Source organism: Equus przewalskii, chromosome 7 (genome assembly GCF_037783145.1).
Source record: "Equus przewalskii isolate Varuska chromosome 7, EquPr2, whole genome shotgun sequence".
NCBI classification, from domain to species: domain Eukaryota; kingdom Metazoa; phylum Chordata; class Mammalia; order Perissodactyla; family Equidae; genus Equus; species Equus przewalskii.
In genome coordinates, this window is record NC_091837.1 from 30,232,790 (window position 1) to 30,259,025 (window position 26,236).

At 46.0% G+C, this 26,236-nt stretch overlaps 1 protein-coding gene across 14 annotated transcripts in view; it reads left to right on the forward strand.

Annotated features, from left to right (window-relative positions):
- SFSWAP (splicing factor SWAP) overlaps window positions 1–25,342 on the forward strand; it is a 79,485-nt gene extending 54,143 nt beyond the window's left edge. For 3 of the 14 annotated variants that reach the window (XM_070629313.1, XM_070629317.1, XM_070629318.1), the window contains 6 exons: window positions 5,462–5,724; window positions 10,725–10,880; window positions 12,232–12,357; window positions 22,835–22,999; window positions 24,507–24,579; window positions 24,960–25,342. In XM_070629313.1, the coding sequence (XP_070485414.1) occupies window positions 5,462–5,724; window positions 10,725–10,880; window positions 12,232–12,357; window positions 22,835–22,999; window positions 24,507–24,579; window positions 24,960–25,025 (849 nt within the window). In that variant the 3' untranslated portion in view covers window positions 25,026–25,342. Of the gene's footprint in view, window positions 1–5,461; window positions 5,725–10,724; window positions 10,881–12,231; window positions 12,358–22,834; window positions 23,000–23,258; window positions 23,394–24,506; window positions 24,580–24,959 lie in introns of all 14 variants that reach the window. The other 11 variants (XM_070629315.1, XM_070629319.1, XM_070629320.1 and 8 more) reach the window with 9 other exon arrangements.
- Window positions 25,343–26,236: the final 894 nt, after the last annotated feature.

A 26,236-nucleotide genomic window follows, 5' to 3' on the forward strand; every position in this document is an offset into this window, starting at 1 on the left:
CAGAAATAGCATTTACACTGAAAGTTATTTTTCAAGATACGCACTGTCCAATAGGGTAGCCATTAGCCACACATGACAATTTAAATTTAACTTAATTAAAATTAAGTAAAATTCAAGTCCATAATCATACTAGCCACATGTCAAGTGCTCAGTGGCCACACATGGCCAGTAACCAACTGCAGTGGACAGCGCAGATACAGAATGTTTCCATCATTGCAGCAAGGTCTAGATTAAATAGCTAGTTGCGTATTCTTTTTTTCCAGTGGTGTGAAAGTCTGGATTGCTGTATCAGTCAGGGCTTTGATTGCACATGTTAAAAACCTGCTCCGCTGTCCCCAGAGGGCTTCAGCAAAACCAGTAGCTAGCTGGGCCCAGCTCTTCTGAGCTGCGAGGGTGGTGCAGCTCACTGGGGCCTCATGAAATGTCTCGAGGATTCATCACCAGGCTTAGCTTCCCCTACTGGCTGCATTCTCCAGCTCTGCTTCCCACAGACCCTGGCTCACCTCATCGTTCATACCCTGCACCAGGGAGGAGAGTGGCCTCACCCTGCCCAGGCAGAAGTCCTAAGATTGAATCTCACTGACCCTGACCAGCCTGACTTGGGTCATGTGCTTCTCCCTCAACATAGCATGACAGTCAGGGAGGGTGGAATGTTCTGGTCCATCTCCTGCTCCAGATGGAGTGAGCTTCATTTGGAATTCATGGATTGAGAGGACAGAAAGGACCATCGCCCACAGTATTTGCACAGTAGGGAGCGGGGGCTGGGCTGCAGAAAGAACAGATGTCCACTGCACTTGTCTAAACAACCCTACTTATGTTTTCCTGAAACAGTTCCATGGCTCATGTCATTATAAATGTCCATGAAATACACTTCCTGCAGTTGAGCGCCGTCTTCCGTGTTGCTTGAATTCGCCCCAGCCTCTCCTAGCTGTGGACGCAGGAATACCTTCAGTGCTGGAAAGGCTGGTCATGCGCTCCTGTCCTTTAGTGTCCCAAGTGCTAGGCTGCACCCCAGGACAGACGTAATGGGAAATCTTACTCTGAGCACCCCTGTTTAGACCTCGGGTGGCCCATGCCCTTCTGCTCGCGTTTGGTTAGAGCTCACAAGCCTTAGCGTAGAGCTCCCGCAGCCCACCGTCGCCGCCATCCTGTCCGCGCAGTGCGGGCGTGGCCTGACATCTCTTCAGATGGTGCGTTGTTTTTAGACCGTCTGTGCCAGCGCTTGCTCTCTGGGCAGAGGCATGCCTTTGGGCTAACGTTAGCTCCTCCACAGGCTGCTGGTGACCTGCTTGAAGGGTGTGACCTGAGCCTCTTTCCTCCCCTGCAAAATTCGGATCACTGTGGCGCCCGCTGTTGTGAGAGTCTGTGCCCTGGGTTTTGGGGTGCGTCAGGAAGCATCTTAAAAGAAACGCACTGCCAGTCCTAAGTGCACGGCGGCCTCGCAGCTTCAGAAGTGGTGCCGTGTGGGGAAGTCCTCGTCAGGGCCCCTGCAATGTGCTGGTGCAGACAGAGCCGGCCCCTGGAGTCCATGCCTGGGGGCCTCTGTTGGGTGCCTGCGACTGGGCACATGGCATTTGCCATCTTTTATTTTCTTGTTCTCAAGTCTAATTGCTGGGTTTTAAAATATCCCTTAGTATTTCTAAGCTGGAAAAAAGCGAGGTCATCACAGCAAATTATCTTAATTCAGCCTGGGAAAGGCCACCACCGTTGCTGGTTTTCACTTTAATGTGAACGATAATCATTTTGTTAGAGTAAGTAGATCCCATGACTTGACTACAGATTATATTTTGAAAATGTTGATTCGATTATCCCCTTTCCTCAAAATGGAGTCCTACACTTTAACCACAGTGGTGGAATAAGCGTTACTAATGACAGGCATTAGTCAGGATAAAGGCAAAAGAAGCAGTAAAAGTTCAGAGATACAAATCATCAGGTTGGCAATAAAAGTATACGTAGAAACTCAGCTAATGAGCTGCCACTCACCCTCTCCTGGTGTGGACCGGCCTTCTGCAGCGCCCCGTCCGTCGTCTTGTCCTCCTTTCACAGATGTCCATCAGGGGCCACACTTTTCCATCTCTCCTCCTCTTACTGCAGCACGTTATCGTGATAATTAGTGCAGTGGTTCTGTTCATGTGCCAAGATAAAGAAAGTGGACTTTCCAAGAGAAAAAGCCAGCAATCCTGTGTTTCTCCTCCCTCAGCACAGAGTGGGCCACTTATATAAGGAGGGGAAATATGTCTCCGTTCTCCCTAAGACGGGCTCTCTCTGTTTGCCGGGGAAATCCCCCATGCCTGGTTTCAGAAAGGATTCACAGTGGCTCTGACTGCCTCTGCTTAGTGGGGGCTCCACCACTGACTCAGCGTTCAGAGAGGCCCCGTGTGTGACCGCACAGGAAATCTGCATGGTGGCTTTCATCCCCAACTTCAGTCTCACTTTTCGTGCGATGTATACTCCTAATTTAGAGCCTGCAGTTATTAGGATTTTAAAAATGCATTAAAAACTGGTTTTTCTGGCTGTGCAGCAGCAGAGTTCTCTATTAGCCAGCACGTCTGAGCTGTGCCACACGCTGCATTGCAGGGAGAGGGCCCTGTCAGCCAGATGCTTAGCCGGCTTTTCCGTTACTCCAACCTTTAAAGTTATAAAGCTGACTACGTTTTATTTATTTTATTCTTAATTTAAACTATCATTTAGTATGTATGCTTATGGACAAATTGCAGCTAGTGTCCTAGTGGAAATAGGTGTTCTTAGAGAGGTTGGTTTCCTATTGAGTGTTTACATGTTAGAATTGTTTTAATAACAACAAAGTATTTTAAAATTTAACCTGAAAAATTTTATTCCACTGAAAGAATTTAAAGTGAGAAAGACTTTTTTTTTTTAAGATTGGCACCTGAGCTAACGTCTGTTTCCAGTCTTCTTGGGTTTTTTTTCTTTTCTTTCTCCCCAAAGCCCCCAATACATAGTTGTATATTCTAGTTGTAGATCCTTCTGGTTGTGTTGTGTGGGACGCCGCCTCAGCGTGGCCTGATGAGCAGTGCCATGTCCGTGTCCAGAATCCGAACCGATGAAACCCTGGGCTGCGAAAGTGGCGTGCGTGATCTTAACCACTCGGCCACGGGGCTGGCCCCTGAGAAAGACGTTTTTGATCACAAGAACTGTCCCGTGGTGAAATGGTTCCCTGGAGATGGTTTAGGCAGAGCCGTAAGTGGGGAGGAGGGGAGTGAAGACCCAGTAAGGAATGCTGGAAGGTCTCTCGTCCTTCCCTCCCTGGAGCGGAGTGCCTGGTTACTAAGTTGTCTTACGTGGGAATAAACTGCTGTGGGAACAGGGCGCGTCGTTCCCAAGCGATGCTCAGCCCTGCTGCTTCTCACACGCAGTCCCTTGGAGCCACCCTGCTTGCAATGAACGATGAATAGAAGATGTGGAAGATAGTGTGTGGTGACTCTAAACAGCAGGGAGCCTAAAAGGAGGGCAGAGAATCGCTCTCAGATCATAAAGCAGCTAACTTAAGGGTAAGCAGATCTCCATGTGATGCCTGCCCCAGCAGAGCACCAGTGCTTTTCCTCTCAAAGCCATAGAAAAAAGCCCAACTTTTTTTTTTTTAATTATTTTTTTCCTTTTTCTCACCAAAGCCCCCCAGTACATAGTTGTATGTTCTTCGTTGTGGGTCCTTCTAGTTGTGGCATGTGGGACGCTGCCTCAGCATGGTTTGACGAGCAGTGCCATGTCCACGCCCAGGATTCGAACCAACGAAACACTGGGCCGCCTGCAGCAGAGCGCACGAACTTAACCACTCGGCCACGGGGCCAGCCTCCAAAAAAAGCCCAGCTTTTGAGAATCCTTTGCCTTAAGTGTTGTTTTCCCTCATCCAGTGGGCCTGTCGCAGGAGAGGACAGAAGGGAACCCAGGAGCAGCCGCAGGATTACAGATGAGCTGTTTCCTAGAATCCTTACTGCTGAATCCTGTGAGACACAAAATGAGAAGTTGCAGATTTCCCAGTGTGTCTCGAGGCAGGTGGTGTGTAATGGCTGTAGTTAAAATACATTTGAAGTGAGTTGAGGAAAGACCTTTCTCACTGATGAGGGGAAGGGCTGAAGGTAGATGGCTGCAGTGAAAATATAAAACGGTGGTGGGTTTTGGGGATTTTCGTTTTGTTTGTGTAAACTCATTTTTTTTTTATTTACAATGTGACATGGACAGTTGTTTATGTTGTTAAAAATAGATTCCCATGGGGCCAGCCCCATGGCCGAGTGGTTTAAGTTCGTGTGCTCTGCTTCGGGGTTTCACCGGTTTGCATCCCGGGCACAGACATAGCACCGCTCATCAGGCCATGTTGAGGTGGCGTCCCACATGCCATAACTAGAAGGACCCACAACTAAAATATACAACTATGTACTAGAGGGGGTTGGGGAGAAAAAGAAAAAAAAATAGATTACCACATCATTTAAAAAGTTGAATACCATTTCACCATGTGGATGTACCGTATTGAACCGGTACCTTCTTGATGGTCATTGAGGTGGTTTGTAATTCTTGGTCACTATAAAGTCATGTGATGTGGGTCCATAGGTGTGCATTTTGCACGCTTAGGTGAATGTCTCTAGAATAAATTCCTAGAAATGGGATTGCTCGAGGTGACGCACGCTGCTGAGGGTGGTTGTTTCTTGATCTGTGTGCTGGTGTCCTACTGCGAAAATTCCACAGGCCATGGGTTTAAGATCTATGCAAACTTCTGTGTGTCTGTTATACTTGGTTAAAGAGGTTTTTCTTATGGTGAATGAATATTTATTCAGTGCACTACTGTGCTAGGTTAGTATGTGCAGAGTAAGATGACGTGCTGATGGGATTGCCTTCTTTATGGTTGCCATTATTGACTTTTTTCCTTCAGTTTCATTGAGATCTAACTGACATCCAGCACTGTATATGTTTAAGGTGTACAGCGTAATGACTTACATAGACTGTGAAATGATAACCACAATAAGTTTAGTTAACATCTGTCAACTCATAGATACAAATTAGAATGAAAGGTTTTTTCCTTTTGACAAAAATCAAAGAGGAACCTCTTTTAATTTAGGCCTGCTCTAAAAATTATTTTCAAGTGGTACAGAGATTCATAAAAACCTAATGCTGGAGGTTTGAGGAATCTTTTCAGTGGAAAGTCATAATTATTTATAGAAGAGCAAGCGTGGCTCTTTTCCTAACGCAGTGTCCTTAGCACCACGTTCCTCTCATCAGCTGCAGCCGCCGCAGCCTGGGGGACTCGGCACAGGGAGACTGGCCTCTGACGAGCCATCGCCTCCCCTGAGATGCCGGGGTGACGCCTCTAGAGCCCTGGAAAGAGAGGTGGTCCCCTCTAAGAGATGCTGCTGCATGATTGGTGTGAGCGCCCCAATGTTGAAATTTTATATAATATACATTTTTAAATGTCCTATTTTCACTAACATCCAGACGTTTCTTCTGTCTCCAGGACGCCAGCACTGTGCCCTGTCTGTTGACTGGAGGCAGACCTCTGCCAACTGTAGACATTAAACCCCCAGAAGGGCCCTCAAGCAAAAGCAAAGACCCGCCAAGAGAAGAAGAGAAAGAGAAGAAGAAGAAAAAGCACAAAAAACGGTCTCGAACAAGATCACGCTCTCCCAAGTACCATTCATCGTCCAAGTCCAGGTCTAGATCCCACTCAAAAGCAAAGCATTGTCTTCCCAGTGCCTATCGGACAGCGCGGCGCTCGAGGTGGGTGTGCAGGGCGCCCTGGCGGCCGGGGGTCTCATGTGGGCACTGAGCCTCCCTCAGCCGGTAGCCGGCAGAGCTGGGCAGAGAGGAGCTTGCACGGCTCCCAGTAAGCACAGACCTGCGTGCATGTTCATATAACGATGCGTCCTGCAGCCCCAAATAAGATCTTTTCAAGATATTTTTTATTTTTTGCTTAACTTTCCTAAAGCTCGTCAACCACTGCCAGGTTTTTTAAAAATAGATTTATTTAAATTTTGACAGGTCTTGGAAGCAAGCCTAGCATGTTTGCTGAGTGTGTGAAGAATGCACAGGGTTGGGGGTCTTTTGTTTGTTTGAATGAGTGCACTTTTTCGTGCTAATTCCTTTTGAATGTGTAAATGTCAAAGGAGAAGAAATCTTTCCCACTTCGGCTATGTTCACCTTCTGCACAGCATCTCCAAGTGCCTGTAAAGAATGAAACACCGTGGTACGAATCCATTTTCTCAGTTAATTTGCTTCTCCAAACCTCCCACCAAGAGTCACCATTTAACCAAAAGCCGCCTTCATGAGGAGCCAGCTTTTGAGAAAGCAGCTTAACATTTCAGACAACAACAACAACAAAAAAGAAAACCTTTAAGGGTCACAGAATTTAGTGCTTAGTAAAGCTTTTTTTTTTTTTTTTTAAATAACTGGCTTGCAGGAGGTTCCGAAAAGCAAATTTGTAGTTTTAAAACTTGCTTTTGATTTGTTACTAAGCGTTGACTTGACTTTCCTCAGTTTCTCTCTAGCACCACACTTCTACTGTTGATCTGGTTTTTCTTGTATAACTGGTGTAAGTTCTTTCCTTTCCACGGGAAAAATGCAGATGCCCTGTACTTTTTATGTTTAAAAAAAGCATGCTTGTACCCATTTGCCTCTCTGAATAGATCTTAAAAACAGTCTGCTCTCCCTGTTTTGACCAGACCAGACCTTAAAGGCTTGACACGTGTTTACACTGACTTGTCTACACTGGAATTGGATTTGCCTCCGTGATAAATAAATATGATCTTTGGCTATCTGCATTTTTGCTCATCCTCAAAAAGTTCCATCACATACACATGCACCAAAAAAAACCCTTATTTTTTAATTGAATGAACAACTTTGCTGACTTTCTTTGATTTGTTTATTTTTTTGAGGAAGATTGGCCCTGAGCTAACATCTGTGCCCATCTTCCTCTACTTTATATGTGGGACGCCTGCCACAGCATGGCTTGATAAGCAGTGTGTAGGTCCACACCTGGGATCTGAACTGGCGAACCCTGGGCTGCCAAAGCGGAGCGCGTGAACTTAACCACTCTGCCACTGGGCCAGCCCCTTCGTTTTGTATTTTTGAAAGCCCCTAGGAATTTGTTATCTAATATCAAAACTTTTTAAAGTTTCTTGTTTGAAAAAGTCTCTTATGATGTTGTATAGTGGAAATAAATAATATGGGCCTAGACAGGCCCTCTGAGTAATAACATGCCCAGTAAAATTCTTCCCAGTCGTCCTTTATTCCAGGACTCAGACAAAAGAACGTGTAATTCGTCCGTAAATCCCCACTCTGGGGGCCTGGTAACTATAAAGGCTGCTCACAGCCTCTCTTAGTGTGAAAAGTGAGACTCGCTTTAGTGTCGAGTGCGTCCAGCAGACAGCGGATGCGGCTGTCTCGTGCTGACTGTGTCCCGTCTGCTCAGCAGTAAGGAGGGATGGTGTGGTGGCCACAGGCTTTCCCAGACGTCTCTGTTCAGAACTGGAAGTGTTTATCTAATACTTGCAAGTTTAAATTGCTAGGCTTTATGTGCTTTTTATTGACAATAATATAGTGTCATTTTATTTAGTATTTTAATACTTTTTAATTTTTTATTTTAGAATAGATTTAGAGTTATGTATTTTATATACAAATGTATTATATTATTTTTATATTTTCAATGCTGATAAGTGCAAGAAGCAAATCCTACTCCTTCATTTGTAACTTGTAGGTAAAAGAAAAAGCTGTTAAAAATTTTCTGAGTGTGAGTTCTATCTGGTAGACTACCAGTTTTACCTTAATTTGATCTACAGTTAAAATATTTTAGTTGTCAACAGAGTATTTTCATAACTCTTACAACTTTGTTTTAATCTCAATCACTGAGGTGATATGCACATGATACTTTTAGTTGAGTTTAGTTAAATCGGCTGAATTTTAAGTTCACTCAATAAGTCAGACTTTTGGTGTTTGATTTTGCAGTTTAGATAAAATATCAAGGCAAGTACAACTTTATTATAAAATTTTTAAAATAATATGAAACGAAACCTTCAAAGTGTTTGATTGTGCATGCAGTTTTGCCTTAAAAGCTAGCATGTGATGACGATGACACGCCTTGAAACAAGACCACCTCTGAGTCCCAAGTCAGAGGTGGGGAAGAGTCCAGCCGTCCTGTGGTCTCCGGGCCCTGAGGATATAAGTCAGATAAGCTGACGGTTCCTCACCTTCCCCTTGTAGAGTCCTGCCTCAGCCTTTACTGCTGAGCAGAGCAAGTCTGAGTTTTATTTGGTAAGACTATGTTTTTCCTAAGCTGGCTGCAGACCTGCCTTCTCAGTGCAAGCTCTGCCAGCACTAATAATTTCCAGGGAGCTAAGTGAATTTAGAATGCAACAGTTATAAAATGACAGAGGTTGCTGTTCTTAGCAATATGAATTGCTGATGTGTAAAAAATAATTAAATTTTAACCAAAATATTGAAGTTGCTAATGATACTGTCATAATTTTTTCTTTAACTATCTGTCTTTTCAGATAAAATAACCCATTACAGACATAATGTCTACATAGGACATATCAGACTTGTTTCTTGGTCCTGACACAACTTAATCGATTGTTTTAAAAAGACTACTGCCAGCTCCAAGTGAAATGTGCCCTTGTTAATATTGCTGCTTGTGGAGGATACTGCAGTTGAACAAATCGAATTACTAAATCCCATCTAAAATATAGAAGGTTAAGATTAGCAAGCCTTTTATATCGTAAATAATTTTTATGTTAATATATATGATATTCATATGGTTGAAGTCCCACTTGTCCAAATGTCTGAATTATAGATGATTCTGGATCTCCAAGGGTGAATTAGTTGTAGAAAAATCTTTAGATTCAGAATGAGGATGTTGCTTCTCAGAAAGCATAGTGATTACGACAAGGTAGTATTTAGTGTCTTCAATTTGAATCAACACTGATTAAAGTATAAGACTTTTTTCTCTTGTTTTCTATTTTTGTATCGCGTTAGGTTCTCTACCTTAATGGAATGAAGAAGCACTCGTGCAGTTTTTTTACTGCCTAAAATTAAAATTCGGTTTTAACAGTTTAGGTATTTTTAAACTAAACTTAAAAGACTATAAAGCTTGAGATTGTTTGTTTTTAAAACTTTTGATAAGATCACCTTTGGTGTTTGTTTCGTTGGTTGGTCAGTGTTTACTGGTTGTCTGAATCTGGGGAGATTCTAGACAGAACTTTGCATTTCGTCATTTGAAGCTATCCTGTTTGGAGGGTGCACATGGTCCCATAGAAGTTAGCGCCCTCACCACTTTCACTTGGGCAGGGTTGGGGAGCAGGAGCTGGGGACTAATGGGACTTTTTTTTTAAAGATTGGCCCTCAGCTAACATCTGTTGCCACTCTTTTTTTTTTTCTTCTTCTTCTTCTCCCCAAAGGCCCCCAGTACATAGTTGTATATACTAGTTGTAGCTCCATCTTAGTTCTGCTATGTGGGATGCTGCCTCAGCATGGCCTGATGAGTGATGCAAGGTCCATGCCCAGGATCCAAACTGGCGAAACCCCCAGCCACTGAAGTGAAATATGCAAACTTAACTGCTGCACCACCGGGCAAGCCCCCTAATGTGACTTTTTTTAACAGTTATATTAAATTCAAAAAGAACTCAAGCAGACAAAATAGAGGTCGTATTTTAGTTTGAAATTTGTGATTCCTTACTTTTTTCCCTGTGATAAAGTGCACAGCAAGCCAGTGAAGATGGTTGATTTAATTTCCTGATCCTGTTCCTTCAAGGCGGGATGGGGAGGCTGGACGTTCCTACGAGGTGATGTTGAGCATGCTGGTGTGGAGTCAGCCCTAAGCCTCCCAGACAGAACCGCGGGCTGCCTGTATTCACAGTTCGGGAAAGAGAGGCTTCAGGAGCCAACTGCCCCTTAAGATATCGGGAAGGATTTGTGGGTAAAGTTTGGTCCACAGTTCAAACTTGAGAAGAACTAAGACTTGGGAACCTGTTGGTTGTTCAGGCTGGTTAGTACCGGATCCTTGCTGCCAGGTCACCTGTTCATTTGTTCAGTTTCAGGAAAGAACTGTGAGTAGTAAATTCACAAGAATGGAGGAAGTGGACTAGACAAAATGGTTAAATGTTAGGGGAAAAAAGCTATTTATAAATACCACTATAATTCAAATAAAAAGTCTCGTTATGTCTTTATTTGAAAACAAACCATTATGGTTTATTCAATAAAAAAAAATCTGAATTGTATTATGCTTGAAAAATTTTTAATTCAAACTATTTCATCTTTTTAAGAAGGCCTTTGATCATGTTATACATATGACTTACTTATAAAGTGGAATTTCTGTTTCTTGCACTGTGTCATGGTGGCATTATTACGAGCCTAATTAACAGAGTAAAAGCATTAGAGCTTCTTTAATTAAAATAGACCCTAAGAATTATCTGATGTAGCTTTCTGCTCCCAATTCTGAGACGGGCTTTTTTCCCAGATAACTTGAAATCTACTGGTAACAGCCACTTCACTGTAAAGAAATCTAATACTAATAGCCACTGCAAGATGGTATTGTATTTCAAAGTTATGAATTTGCAGGCATTAAAAACTAATTTATTTTTCCTGATTTTGAGTTTATTGTAGAGTTCTGCATTTAAGCGTTCCATAGGTGCTGTAGCTTTGATAAGCAGAGCCTTTTTCAGGGTTCTAGTACCACCCAGCCCAGCACATTTTATTCTGAATGTGAAGTGTGTGCCTCCATATCACAGACCCACAGCCTCCCCCGAGACACTGAGCACGGAGCCCTGTCAGAGCAGCTCGTCAGTGGCAGCAGCAACAGAGCAAGACAATTATCAGGCAGCTTCGACCACGAACAGATTTGACTCCTGGAGCTCTTTTGAGGGAAAACCTGGTAAAATGTCAAGGTGTCTGACTGACCTCACCTTTGTAATCTGTTATATAAATCTTAGGAAAGGTCTGGAAAAAAAAAATGAAAACCATTTTATAAGCTAAAAAGCAGTTATGCTAGAGAAGAGCCGAAAGCCAATGCTAGTTATCCTGGAGCAGGCTCATGCCGCGCCTATGGTATTTTGTCAGGAATGACTCGGTTTTCTCTATGATGCAAGAGGGTGGAATGTGATTATAAGTTGATCTTTGGAACAACAGTGTGTGTTGTTTTGGGGGTTTTATTGTAATTAAAATGATTCAATGTAGAATTTTTTTAAATGGCAGAATCAAACTGCTCTTCTTTATATTGTTTTTGAGTGGGTTGTCATAGAAACAGAATGAAAAGAAATTGTTTTTTTTTCCAGATTCCTGCTTATTGCAGGTCTTACCGAAACAATAATTTCACTGAATGAACAAAAAACTAAAATAAAAGTCCTTAATCCATCACTAAGGGACCCCTCCCTAAGGCCCTGCCCCCGTGGAGGAGGGTCTCATTGAGTTCTGAGTCTGGCTGTCCGTGGGGCTTGGTTGCCGTGTGTGGATCATGTCACTGCATGAGTAGGAGGAGTCTTTTTCCAGGCACGTGAAAAGGAAGAATAAAATATTGATGGCTTTGCATCCAAGAAATCTCATAAACTGAAATTATTTAGCTACATTATCATGAGAACGGCATGTTCTTAATTGCACTGAAGGTTTGGGCTTCATGCCACTAGACCTACGGCCTGGTATTGATTATTCATGCTCAGAGGCCGTAGGTAGGATTCATGTGAACAGGACAAACGTCCAGGTAATCCTCCACCTTCATTACATTTTAATTTCTTCCTGCACCAGGATTCAAAACTAGTAGAAACGACTCCCTTGAATTTGATTGCCTTTCCTTACCTAATTCTGATAGAAACATCCACGAGCTAAGAATTTTTAGGGAGATAAAATGGGCAAAGGCAAGGGGAAGGAAGAGAGACAGCCAGCCTGCGTTAGCCATAAATTGCATAATCAGACTTCGAATTGTGGAGAGTTAGTTGCTACTGACCGTTTGGACCAGCAACACACAGCTCCAGCCTCAGAATGAATTGTACACTGGTTAAAAGTTTAGTGTTGGTGTGAATACGTATTATGCAATGGGAGAGAGAGGAGTATTTCTCCCTCCAAGACTGGATTCAGTTCTGTGTCCTAGATTAGTGAGGCCGAGGGGGAGCCTCTAAAAGGACAGCCATGGCACCTGTCTGGCACCCCGCAGACTCAGACGAGGTCTGATCACGGCCTCAGCAATAGAGGTTCCACCCTGCCAACCCGACAGCAGAACTGAACGCGTCATCTTCCTCTGCCCAGGTCCCGATCCCGGTCCCCTCGGAGAAGAGCTCACTCTCCTGAGAGACGGAGGGAAGAAAGAAGTGTCCCCACTGCCTACCGGATGAGCAACAGCCCTGGAGTCAGCAGGAAGCGGACCCGGTCCAGGTAGGCATCTGTGAGCTTTCACACAGAGTCGGTGCTGGAAGGGAGTGTGAAAGTTTGCACACACGCTTATAAAACAGAACTGTAGATAACCGGGGGGAACGGCTGCTCTGGCAGGTACAGAGTCCTCTTAGCAGCTTTTCTTGACTGTTGGAACTCGGAAGCAGAGCCAACTCCGCTGTGCTGGAAGCGGGATGCCGTCTGTCGTGAGGCTCGTGGGCTCATTGGGGCTCTTGTAGAGCCTTGCTTGGGATCACATTTTCTCTGGCACCAGTCCCCAAGTCTAGCTGCCCCTTTGAACCCCCACACACAGCACCCCACCCTTTGCCTGTTGACGGGGAAGGAGGTGTAGGAAAAAATGATAAAAAAAAAATTGGAAGTTCAAGTCTCAGTTGAAGCCCTGCTGCTGGCCAGGTGGCAGGTGACTGACCAGGCCACAGAGTCCTCGTGGAGCCTAAGAGCAGGGAGAGAGTTGTCGTCTGACCCCTTGACTGCTGGGAAAGACCTGTCTTAGTTGAGGAGAGTGAGGGAAGCCAGCTGCCACATCTCTTAAAGCAGAAGCCTGAGCCTTCACACCTGGTCTGGGCCTTTGACACCCGGCAAGCCAGGTCCCCACTCTCCCTCCTGGGGAGAGAACTCCAAGGCGCTGCGGGGGCTGCCCTCTCACACTGAAAGCGCTCCCACCACTGCTGACTCGAGAAAAGACGTCAGGCCATCTGTGCCTCTCCATGACCTGCTGGGACCCGGAGCCAGGGAGTACAGTGGTAGACAGCAGCTTCCATTAGTGCTATCAACAAGTGTGTCCCTCTTGCCGAGGGTGCTCTCTGGGAATCACTGCATCCAGCGTGTGTGGTGCCACCTGACTGCTTCATGTTACTTGGCTCGTGTGTTTCCATTCTCCCTGAAAGTGAGGAGTGCTCCATTTTTGTGCCCCCGCACGGGAGTTAACAGGCCCCCTGGCTCTGGTAGGTGGACAGGGGGCATCGCTGCCCGGTGACTGAGGCACCCAGAAAAGGCAAGATGCAGTCATAGCCGCAGATTCCATAGTACTGTGCTGCTGAGAGCATGTGAGTCAGGACACTTGGGGTTCCAGAACCTTCCAGAGGACACATCCTGAATACAAGTGTAAAGAGCACTGCTCTTGGACAGATGAACCCAGTCATTGCCGATACCACCCGTCTACAAAAGACACAAGCTGAGCAGCCTCAAAGATGCCTCTTCTCAGCAACGCCCTCAGCAGGAAGGGCTCTGAAAGGCATTCCTAATGGAAAAGTATTTCTGCAATCTGGCCAGTTATGTGATAGATCTATTAATTGATAAAATGTGATCTCTTTTTCTTAAGACGGAAAAATCAGCAAAGGAACTGTAAAGCTCATAGATTTCTGTGAAGGCTTCATGTGCAGACTGACTGTCTGTGTATAAATTACATGTGAGCCTCACAACGCACTAAGCACCCCTGGCTGTCCCAGGATAACAGGAGGGAACTGAAGTCCATTTTCAATTTCATTGCTTGAGCAAGTAATCCTTTAGCATTTGAAATTCATCACCACCTTGGGTATATGTAAAGGGCACGGTCTAAAATTAATTCCTTGTAGCAGAAGATCTCTCCTAATAGAAGAGTTCTTGCTTTGCCCTCAAATTAACCTTTGCATTAAAAGCGATATCCCAGGAAAAGGAGGTGATTATCTTAGGAATCGTCAGAACTTTTGTTATCACTGGAACTTATTTAATAAGTCATACAAAAGAAGTTAAGATTTCAATTTACTGCACTGCCAAGCTGCCCTTTCCTGAGAGATGGAACCAAACCTTGATCCTGACGCCAAGGAGTCATGAATTGGCGGGTTCACTGGACCCCAGGAGAGGTGAATATATGTGCAACTACTGGTTGATTTTTCAGTCCTGGTTATAAACCCAGAGTTGTCTGTAAGTCCAGACTAGGATCTCTTAGCAGTTGATCCAGCAGTCAAACTCTGTGCCCTCCACCCTTCCATGCAGAGAGGGTATGAGGTCTCTGCTTTAGTGTGGCAGCGGGTAAACTAACTCATCTACCAAGTCAGGGTCACTTTAATTCTCTCAGGTCACCCAGACCAGGGGAAGGTGCCTCCTGCCAGATTTGAAGGATTGTTTCTATAAGCTGGTCATTGAGTGCTGCTCTCACTGACTTCTGATTTTGATAATTTTTTAACTTACTGGAAAATTTTAAACTTATTGTCAAAAAATAGTACAGTGGTGGCTGGCCCCGTGGCCGAGTGGTTAAGCTCGCGCGCTCCGCTGCAGGCGGCCCAGTGTTTCATTGGTTCGAATTCTGGGCACGGACATGGCACTGCTCATCAAACCACGCTGAGGCAGCGTCCCACATGCCACAACTAGAAGGACCCACAACGAAGAATATACAACTATGTACCAGGGGGCTTTGGGGAGAAAAAGAAAAAAATAAAATCTTTTAAAAAATTTTTTTAAAAATAGTACAGTGAACACCCATATGCATATAACTCCTAGCTCGATTCAACAATGGTAACATTTTGCCACATCCTGTTTTTCTCTCTCTTCCTGTCCCTCCCTCCCACCCGCCATCTCTCCCTCACTCCCTTCTTCCCTCCCTCTTCCTTCGTCCCTCTGTCTTCCTCCCTCCCTCCTTCCTTCCTTCCCTCCTTCCTTCCTTTGCGTGTATATTTCATGGCTTTGACAAGTCCAGGCCAGCTGATTATAGAAGATCTCACAATCTGGATTTGTCTTACTGTGTCCTCGTGGCTAGATTCGTGTTAGACATTTTGGCAAGAACATTACATAGGTGGTGGTGTGTCATTTCCCATTGCATCATACTGGGAGACACGCAAGTGTCCATTTGTCCCATTACCAGTGATGCTGAGGTTGATTGCTTGGTTAAGGTTGCACCCGCCATGTAATAGTACCTTTTCATGTCTGACCTGATAAGTAACCGTGGGATGGCTCTGTGAGACAGTGTGAGTGCCCTCTTCCCAGCAGCTTTCTGCCTGTTGGTCTCAGCATCCACTGCTGCCTGAATCAGTTCTATGTCAGTGATGGCAAATGGTGGCTTTCCAGTTCTGTCCTTCCTTCTCTAAAGAAGAGCCACACACATACACCCTGGCTTTGTTTTAGTATCCCTATGGACTTTGGGGTTGTGGGTTTTGGTTTTTCATTTCTTATGTGGTATTCCATTGCCATAATTATTCTATTTGATGGTGATTGTTTCACACTTGGCCCCGTTGTTCTTTGAGCACATGCTGTTTTAGCACAGTAGGACGCTCCAGTCTTAACTGGTGCTGTCTCTGCCCAGCCTGGAGTCTGCCATTTCTGGTTCCTTTTAGTGAGTATTTGAAAATCAAGATCTGAGCATACTGAATATTTTTAAGAGGAAAATTTGGTACAGTGTGGAAACATATAAAACAACAAAACTGATAAAAAGTATTTTGAGTACATTGTAAAAGTGTTTTTCATAAGAATGTTTGACCAAATCATGCTAAAGCACACTTCAACAGGATGTTCCGGTTATTTTATTGCAGCAAATAATAAATGATTAGTTATGGGAGTTTTGCCATTAAATTCCTACTCCCTAGCACTGTGCTAGGCACATCAATAAATACTTGCTGAGTGAGTGAATAGATTCTTGCCTGGGATAAATATTTGCTGGCTGTTGTCACACAGTTCTTACATTATACATGACGTGTTTTTTGTTTTTTTTTACATGACGTGTTATTAATTCACAGTCGACTTTTATAATTGAAGGATGCACATCATAATTCCCTAGAGCAACTGCTAAAAAAAAGTAGCTGAAAAGCCAATGGAGGATATAAAACAGAAACTTAAAGATACTTCAGGGCCAGCCCCGTGGCCAAGGGGTTAAGTTCACACGCTCTGCTTCAGCAGCCCAGGGTTTTGCTGGTTCGGATCTTGGGTGCAGACATGGCACTGCTCATCAAGCCATGCTGAGGCGGCGTCCCACATGCCACAACTAGAAGGACCCACAACTAAAATATACAACTATGTACTGGGGGGATTTGGGGAGAAAAACCAAAACCAAAAACAAACAAACAAAAAATTTCAGTAATTCCAAAGAAAGCAGAAACGTTGGGGAGGGGGACAAGTGGACAAATAGAAAACAAGAAGATTGCAGACTTAACACCATTCATATAAATAATTAAATATAAGTGGATTAAAAACACTAGTTAAAAGACAGAGATTTTAGACTGCATTAAAAAGCAAAACCTAAGCTGCTTGTAAGAAACACTTTACATATGAATACACAAATAGGTTAAAATTTAAAAGATGGAAAAAGTTGTAAGTGCTAATAAGGAGAAAGGTGATACGGCTGTGTCAACGGGAGACAGTGTTGACTTAAAGAAGTGGTGCTAAGAGGGCCGTTTCCTAGTGACAGAGGGTCCACGCCTGAGGACGTAGTTTTTAAAATGTGTGCATTGAATAAAAGAGCTTTAAAATGCTTGAAGCAGAATCTGACAGAACTAAAGGTAGACAACAAGACAGTGTGGCGACAGCAAATGTGAGCAGAACCGTTAGCCAGCCGAGCCCTGCAGCCACAGCTGAGGATGCACATTCTTGTGAAGTACCACCGGACATCACCGGCTGCACCATGCAGTCAGTCTCAGTGAGTTCCGAAAGATGCAGGTGACAGAGCATGTGCCCTTGTTACCACATGGCATTAAGTATAAAAATCTATAGGAAGATATCTATAAAGTGCCCAAGTATTTGGATATTAACACTTTTTAAATTGCCCATAGGTCAAGTAAGAAATCATGAGAGAAAGTAGAAAATACTTTGAAATGAATGATAATGGGGTGCACCTGTGCTTGGAAGGAAATTAGTAGCTTTAAATGTTTATTTTAGAAAAGGAAAATAGTCTGAAAACAACAATCAAATCTTGTATCTTAAGCTGAAAACAGAAGCAGAAACTGAACCCAAAGTAAAAGCCAAATGTTAATAAAGGTCAGAAATCAAGGAAACAAGAAGTAGACCAACAGTGGAACCAAAGACAGCCCTTTGAAAAGGATCGAAAATTGATTAATCTTTATTTAGATTGAGCAAGAATGAAAGACCTAGCAGCCGGCCCCGCGGCCAAGTGGTTAAGTTCACACTCTCCACTTCAGCCCAGGGTTTCGCGGGTTCGGATCCTGGGTGCGGGCCTAGCACTGCTCATCAACCATGCTGAGGTGGCGTCCCACATGCCACAACTAGAAGGACCCACAACTAGAATATACAACCATGTACTGCGGGACTTTGGGAAGAAGAAAAAAAATAAAAAGAGCATTGGCAAGAGATGTTAGCTCAAGGCCAATCACACCTTACAGACATGAAAAGGACGATAAGGAAATAAATTTTATTCTAGTTAATTTGACAATTTAGGTGAAATGCACAAATTCCTTGAAAGACAGAAACTACCGAAGTGACAGAAGAAAGAGACAATCTGAATATCCCCATATCTACTGAAGAAATTGAAGTTATTAATTTAAAACCTTTCCACAAAACTCCAGTCCCTGAGAGTTTCCACCAGTAAATTCTAATGTTCAGTAAAGAAGGGATACCAGTTTTATAGACACTCTTGAAAGAAAATAGAAGATAGAGCACTTCCCAACTCATCTCTTGAGGCCATCATCAGTCTGATTCCTAAAGCAGATCGACAGAGTATGTGGGTGTGTACACTCACACACACATGTATGGGGGGGGGGTGCCTGTGTATGTGCACACATATGTTTGTATGTGTGTTCACAAACCAATACTCTCAAGAAGATAGATACAAAAATCCTTAACAAAATATCAGCTGATTTGAGTCCAGCAGTTTATTAATGGGGTAAAAATACCTTATGCCCAAGTGGGATTTATCTCACGAATGCAAGATTCTTTAGTGTTCAGAAACCAATCATTGTAATTCACTGAAGAAATGAAGAAGAGCAACGTGATCTCAATGATGGAGAAAAAGCATTCAACACAATTCATCACCCATTCATTAAAGTGAAAAAAGGGGGGAAAAAACTCTTGGCAAAGTGGGGATAGAAGCAAATTTCCTCTGTCTGATAAAAGCCACTTTGTAAAATGCACAGCCAATATCACACTTATTGAAGAAGCCTGAGCTCTTCTGAGATCAGAAACAAGGCAAGAAAGAGAAGTAGAAGGCATCCAGATGGACGGGAAAAAGTACAACTGTCTTTTTACATAATTGTGTAAAACCTTAAGGAATCCGTAAGTTTATTTGTATATACTAACCTAGAACAATCAAAAAATGAAGTTAAAAACAATACCATTCGTAACAGTATCAAAAAAACAAACTACTATGGATAAATGTAACAAAAGTAACTTAAATAAATGGAGAGAGAGCCATGTTCATGGATTGGAAGGCTCAGTATTATTCAGATGTCTCTGCTCCCTACACTGATCTGTGGGTCCACTGCAATCCCATCAAAATTCCCACGGGCTTTTCGTGGAAATTGGCAAACTGAAGCTCTGTAACTTGTGTGGAACTTAAAGGACCTAGAGTAGCCAAGACAATTGAAAGAAGAAAGCAGAGTTCAAGGACCTTTACCACCAATTCAAGACTTACTGGAAAGCTACAGTGATCGAGATGGTGTGCGTTGGTGCGCCTGAAAGTTACACAATGTTACAGTAGAGTTGGGAAAAACACAGACTGCAGTATGAGCATAAGGGTGTAGAAACAGCAACAGAGCTGAACGGAGTCCACGAGAAGACCCACATTACGTAGCCAGGTGATATTTGACAAACATGCCGAAGCAATTCCATGAGGAAGGGGAAGTCTTTTCAACAAAACGTGCTTGAACAACTGGATATGTGGATATCAGAATGGAGAAAAGTGGGGCCAGCCTGGCAGCACAGCAGGTAAGTTCGCATGTTCCACTTTGGTGGCCTGGGGTTCACCAGTTCAGATCCCGGGTGCGGACATGGCACCGCTTGGCAAGCCATGCTGTGGCAGGCATCCCACCTATAAAAAGTAGAGGAAGATGGGCATGGATGTTAGCTCAGGGCCAGTCTTCCTCAGCAAAAAGAGTAGGATTGGCAGCAGATGTTAGCTCAGGGCTAATCTTCCTCAAAATAAATAAATAAACAAACCAACAAATAAATAAGTGAAAATGGAAAAAAGCCGTCTGGGGGCTGGCCCAGTGGTGCAGCAGTTAAGTTTGCACATTCCAATTCTCGGTGGCCCAGGGTTCACCGGTTCGGATCCTGGGTGCAGACATGGCACCACTTGGCAAAAGCCATGCTGTGGCAGGCGTCCCACGTATAAAGTAGAGGAAGATGGGCATGGATGTTAGCTCAGGGCCAGTTTTCCTCAGCAAAAAGAAGAGGATTGGCAGTAGTTAGCTCAGGGCTAATCTTCCTTAAAAAAAAAAAAAAGTGATCTGTACACCATACACAAACATTAATTCAAGATGGATCAGAGACCTAAACGTGAAAACCAGAACCATTCAGCTTTTTGGAGAAGACAAAGAGAAAAAAATAATAAAATTGACTTCATTGAAATTAAAACTTCACACAAAAGCACAGTTATGAAAATGACTAGGCTGGCCCCAGGCTGGGAGAGATATTTGCAATATGCATCTCTGACAAAGGCCTGTACCAGCACCAAAAAGACAGACACTGTATTAAAGAGGAGGCAGATGACCTGAACAGGCAAGTTTTGTAAGAGAATGTATTAAATAGCCAATAAGCACATGAAAAGATGCTCAGCATCATTAGCCACCTGTCAAGGAACTGCAGATTAAAACCACATGAGGTGCCGCTTTACACTGACATAAATGGCTAAAAGTACACAAGACAGACGCTACCAAGTGTTGGCAAGGATGCAAGCGACTGGGGCGCTGAGACCTGGGCAGTGGGCGTGTAAAATGGTGTGACTGCTTGGGAAACTGCGACCCAGCTGTGCCCGTCCCAGGTATTGACTGACTATGAGTCCAACGTTTGACCCCAAAGCAACTTGATTCATAATTGCTGAAAACTGGAAACAACCCCAATGTCTGTTATCAGGGGAAAGCACAAACGAATGATGGTAGTTTTAGACAGTGCAGTGCTCGACAGCAAAAGGAAACAGATTGGTGACAGCCAACACTGAGGGAGAATCTCGGGAGCGTTTTGCTGAGCAAAGGAAACCAGACACAAAGGATTAATACTGCAGTATTCTGTTTATGGGAATTGAATTTGTGTGCTGGGAATCAACCATGGTGCGGAAGAGCATGCAGATGACTGAGAGCGGCAGTGAGGGAACTTTCTGGAATGATGGGATGTTCCTGACCACAGTGGGGGCCTGGACGTCATGTGTGCTCTTGCCAAAACTCACCAAACAGCACTTGAGACCTTTGTGTTCTGCTGGATGTAAAGTGCGCCTCAGGTTTTTAAATGACTGAATGAATGAGTTCCATCAGCAAATGCTTAGAAACTTTTGTCACGTGAGATCAAGTTGTGGTAAAACTGGACTGATTTACACTCAAGGATTGCTGGCCTACCTTTAATTAATTCATGTAGGGAAGCAAGCCTCAGAAACTTCGCTGATTTGGGGCCTAAATCATTTTGAACTTATGTCACTTGCTACAGAATATTTATTTACTGCTTCATTTGAAATCCTAGCTTATGTGTATAGACCTAAAAATTGCACAAAACTTTTGCAATGTAGAAAATACGCCCATTGTATGCACTTTCCACATCTGTGTATCCAGCACTAGGACAGCCTCTCCATCAGTGGAGCATTTGTCTTTATCCTGGCCAGTGCGTCAGGCCACCTGCCTGTGGCCCCGGCTCACCAGCGACTCTTTCCCACACCTGAATTTAAGGTACCACGCTGCCGCCACTTCAGGCCAATTCTTTCTCGTTAGTAAGGCAGAGCTGGAAAGCCCGTCCCTTGCCCCGCTGGAGTATCAGATTGCTCCGTTGGTGCCACAGTCTGCCTTTGCACAAGAACAGCACCAGGACCCTGGACTGAAATGCTAAGGCCCTGCCAGCTACTCAGGGCCGTCCCTGCCAGAGGGGGGCTACACCAAAGTGTTTCGCAGGTGCCTCTGGGGGCCAGCACTGATGGGGGTGCTGGAGAGGGGTGGCGAGCATACACCTTGCGTGGAGCCCACACTCTGCAGACCACAAAGAGGGCACCAAGAAACTCATGAAGTCACGCTGCCCTGGTAAGTGACTGGGCTGGGACCCAAACCCAGGGTGACAGTTGAGCTGGTCTTGGGGATAAGCGGGCGTGTGGACAGGCCCCGCAGTGTCTCCTGGGTTGGGAAGGGCCTGCGAGCCACACAGAATCTTGAAGGAGCCAAAAGGAGTCTGAGCTATGCAGACGGTGACCCTGCAGCATCTGTAGTTAGGGCGCAGAAGAGGTGCCGGCTCAGACTGTGGCGAGGTCCGGGCGCACATCTTCCCACTGCAGTCGGACAGTGCTGACAGCGCTGTGGCAGCAAGGGTGTGGGCGGAGGAGGGGCGTCTGGCCGTGCCCTCCATGCTGCCTCTGCCCTGGCCTAGCAGTTCATGTCGAGGGTCCGTCCTTGGGGTGCATTGTGGCAAGACACAGCCCGGAAGCAGAGAGATTGAGAACAGGGGCCAGTTAGAGTAGTGATGACAGGCCCATGCAGACTCTCCAGGAGACACTCGGTTACCACGGAGTACAGACTGGCAGCCTCGCATCTGGTGGGCGGTGGGGACCTTTAAAAAGAGGAGGAACCCGAAGGGGCCGAGAGCAGGAAGCAGCTCAGCGCCTGTCTGGAACACATCACTTTTACCACCTACATGTGTTTTGTTTTAGGGGTTTTTTTTAATGTTGTTAGGAGTGTGAGAAGGAGGGTCACACGGCAGGGGTGTGGAACGGAGTCAGACATGTGGGAAACTGAGGAAGCAGGTTGTCCGGGCCGGAGACGGGGACGGGCTCAGGTGAAGTGCAGGCCGAAGGTCTGGATCGGGAAGGACCGGGGCAACGCTCCTGACCTGGAGCCAGCAGGCCCTGGTGACGAGCGATGTGTGGGAGGGCGGGTGGGGCAGGGCCAGGCAGCGTCTCCGTGAGACCGAGGAGTCTGGTGGGAGCGCCGGGCGCGGCAAGGGCCTCCCTGGTGGACACGCAGGTGCGCCCAGTAGTTACATCTGCAAACTATGGGTCGGAGGGAAACGCTGAGCTTTTGCCCAGGCAGGACATGCTTTTAATTTCCGTTTCTTGTTGGAAATCTCATTGAGTTAGCGTAAGTGAACAAGAGTATAAACAGCACTTGGTTGCTCATCTTAGGTATTTTAAATGTGGATAAAGTGCTGATCCCATGTTTTAAATCCCACAGGTATGTGTGTGTGTGTGTATATAATATATACATGTTATTTATATAACATATAAATGTGTATAGCTCTAAAAAGGAGTTAACGTGTATAGAAAGGTGACATCGCCAAATTGTCCCTTGGGAAACACTTACCCAAAAACTCCTCAGAGGCAGCTCTGTGCCCTTGCCTAAACCCACTGTCCTTCCAGAAGCCCCCATGAGAAGAAGAAGAAGCGGCGCTCGCGGTCCCGGACCAAGGCCAAGGCGGGGTCTCAGTCGGCGTCCCCAAGCAAGCAAGCCACACGCAGGCACTCGGCCCACTCGGCCAGCATCTCTCCCGTGGAGAGTCGAGGCTCCAGCCAGGAGCGCTCCAGGTAACCCCACCCCAGCTGCACCCTGACTTCTGGGCCACGGGGGCGCTTCTCATGGGGAAGGGCCCAGAGTGGGAAGCCAGCAGACCACTGGCCCAGGCCTAGGGACCCCTGCTCCTGGCCTCCTCGTCCACATGTCACCTGGGCTCTAAGCAGAGGGTGGACACCAAGGACAGTCAGAAATAGGGCCAGGCCTTGGGAGTGCCATCCAGAAGCCACCCCTTTGCCCCGTGCTCTCGGCTAACCCCTGCTCTCCCATCAGGCAGAGGGAGTCACCGAATGGCCTGAGCCCTTTGTGATTGTCTGTGGGCCCGACCTCAGAGACGCGAGCGGGTGTGAGATGGGCTGCCTCCACTCCATGAGACGCAGAGTCCTGTATGAGGAAGTGCTCCCTCAGGTGCCAAGGAGAGGACTTCCTTCTGTCTAACCAGCTGGGAAATCGTGTTTTAGCGTGACAGAAGCCGTTCTCAAAACTGCTAGTTCTCGAACCACCCCGATGGTGGCGCCTTTGTCACCACTGGGAGCTTGTCCTCACTGGGAGCTGCGGAGACCAGCATGATCATAAGGGAGGGGGAGGGCCAGGCACTGGGGGGCCAAGGTGATGGGCACCCATAACTCCCCATTGACACATCACGCACTCCAGGCCACTAAGAGCGGGGCCAACCTGTTCTTCCCGGCCACATGGGGTGTGTGACGTCAAAGTCCACACTGGTTGGCACATGGCCAGCCTGGCCACTAGCACAGGTGCAAGCGTCCTCATGCCGGTAACTGACTCTCCATTGACCCGCCACCCGTGGTTGTCAGGAAGCATTTGCCAAACAGTTCCGATTTCAGAAAGCCAGACCCCCCACGCCCCTGTCCACTCAGAGCCTGGGCAGGGGCTCAGGAGTGGAGCGTTTGGGCGTCACGTCCCCTCTCGGTTGTAGAGCTGGTGCTTCCATCAGCATGAAGCACGGCCGCCCCTGAAATGGGACATGCGGGCGCCTGCGTAGCGCAGGCCACAGCTCGCTTGAGAGAGATTCGAGTCTAAGATGGAGCTTCTTCGAAGGTAGGACGTAGGAAGTGCAGACCCCGACGACTAATTGTGGGTCGTGTCCACGCACATAAGAGTCTTAAGAACCGACCAGGAGCACCCGCTCGTGGTCATGTCGCGATTCTGGGAGTGTGGCTCTAGCTTTCTGATGCTTCTGTGCATTTCTTCATCTCTTTTTAGAATGTGTCTTATATAATGTTCAGGTGAAAATATTCTTTTTCAGTTAGGTTGCATTTTATAAAATATTTCAAATGTGTGTTTTAACATAAATATATATATTTTTAATAACGTTGATTTCTTTTTAAAAGATTTTTAAAGATATTGGAAACAAATATAGTAAAACGTTCTTTTTGAGTTCTAGGGAGTTTGAAGTATGGATGTTTATTATGTTATTCGTTCTACCTTTCTGTGTTTTTTTAAATATCTCTAAATTTTTAAGTATTTTTTAAGCCTCTGGTCTCTCTTTGTGTGCATTAGGGGGGTTTCTCAGGAAAAAGACGGTCAGATCTCTTCAGCGATTGTTTCTTCTGTGCAGAGCAAAATAACTCAGGTAAAATGGGAGTGGGTTTCTCCCCTTTTTTTATAAAGAGGCTACTTTTCACTTCCCTCCCTTTGTCTCAGCAATAGTGATGAAGGACAGGGGTCGTGGGCCGGCCTTCTGGAGGGCCAGTGGTCTTGGCACTGCCCCGGGGCGAGCCCGGGAACCAGCCCTCCTGCCCCCTTCTCCTCCCGGCCTGAGCCCGTGAGCACTGAGGCCCCAGCAGTGGGAGATTCGGAGCAGGACCCTACCTGGGGGGTGTTCACAGCCACACAGCTCCTTTTCCAAGTCTTCCTCCAACATTTTCATAGGTCAGTTCACCGCGTAGATTGTCCAGTTTCCAGGTCCTAACAGGAACCTTGTAGAGATCCTCTGTGTCTCTCCTTGTACAGGACCTCATGGCCAAAGTAAGAGCGATGCTCGCAGCTTCCAAAAACATGCAGACCAGTGCCTCCTGAGGCACAGGCGGCTGGGCGGGACGGTCCGTGCCGCTGACTGTGGGCGACGGTGGGCGCTGCTCCCGGGTGGCTGCGGTTACAGAAGCCGGAAGGGCTGCGAAGCCCCCTTCTGCACAGACCCATCACAGAACACTGTCCAGATTCTCCCCTGGGGACTCCCTTGGACAGTTGGTGGTTTTTGTAAATTAATTTTTGATGACATTCTCAGTTTAAGATTTTTGACCAGCAGTCTCTTACCTGTATATTTGTAAATAATATCATGTTTCTGTGAAAATGTATTATCAAATAAAATGAGAGGAAAACACCTTTTCTAGCTAGCAACTGTGGGCCGTTTCTTCCTTGTTTGGCTTGTGAGTGTGTTTTCCCATTTGTCCTCTGTCATTTTACTGTGACGCACATCCTACATGAGCGTCAACGGTGATGTGTGAGCAGCGGGTGGGTCTGCCTGTCTGGCATCCCCCCACCTCCGGCCACTCTGCTTCCTGTGCCCCCGGCTGCCGCCGGAGCTCAGGCACACCCTGCACTGGGGGCGCAGAGCCAGGCTGCCTGTCGCCCGGGACGGAGCAGGAGAGGCAGGTGGCCTGCAGGCCTCCATTCTAGGCACGGCACCTTGGAGTAGATGGCTCTCCTTAGCATCCACGACATCCTCAGAGTTCACCCGGGTAGATGGTGCAAAATGACACCGTCGTCTCACGGGAGCTCTGCTCAGCTCATGCCCAGTGATGTGTGACCCCCCAGGTTCACTATGTCACATGGGTCTCACGCCACTGCCATCCTTCTCTCTGTCCCGCACACAGCATGCACAGTGCCCAGGTGGGCACATAAGGTGCTGATCATGGGCCGCGTCTTGTTTCAAACACCAGAAATAAGGACTTGCAGCTTACCTGCGGTTTGAAGTTCAGAACCATGACTTCGTCCCTGCAGTTGGAAAGTTGTGCACAGCTCACTTAACCACCCTTCTGTGTCGATGTCGGAGTCTGTTTTCAGTTCTGCCAACTGACCAAAACCCAAAAATGGAACTTCTAGGTTTTCCTTCTTATAAAGTAAACTCTATCTTATAAAGAGCCCCTTCCACTCAAGGTAGTTGGGAAGACACGACACCCCTGGGAACTGTTTGCAGGGAGGCGGTGAGGGAGTCAGGCCACGAGAGCTGGGCCTGGGCAGGCGGGGGCTGAGGGTGCCGCGCCCAGAGTGCAGAACCCAGCCATGGT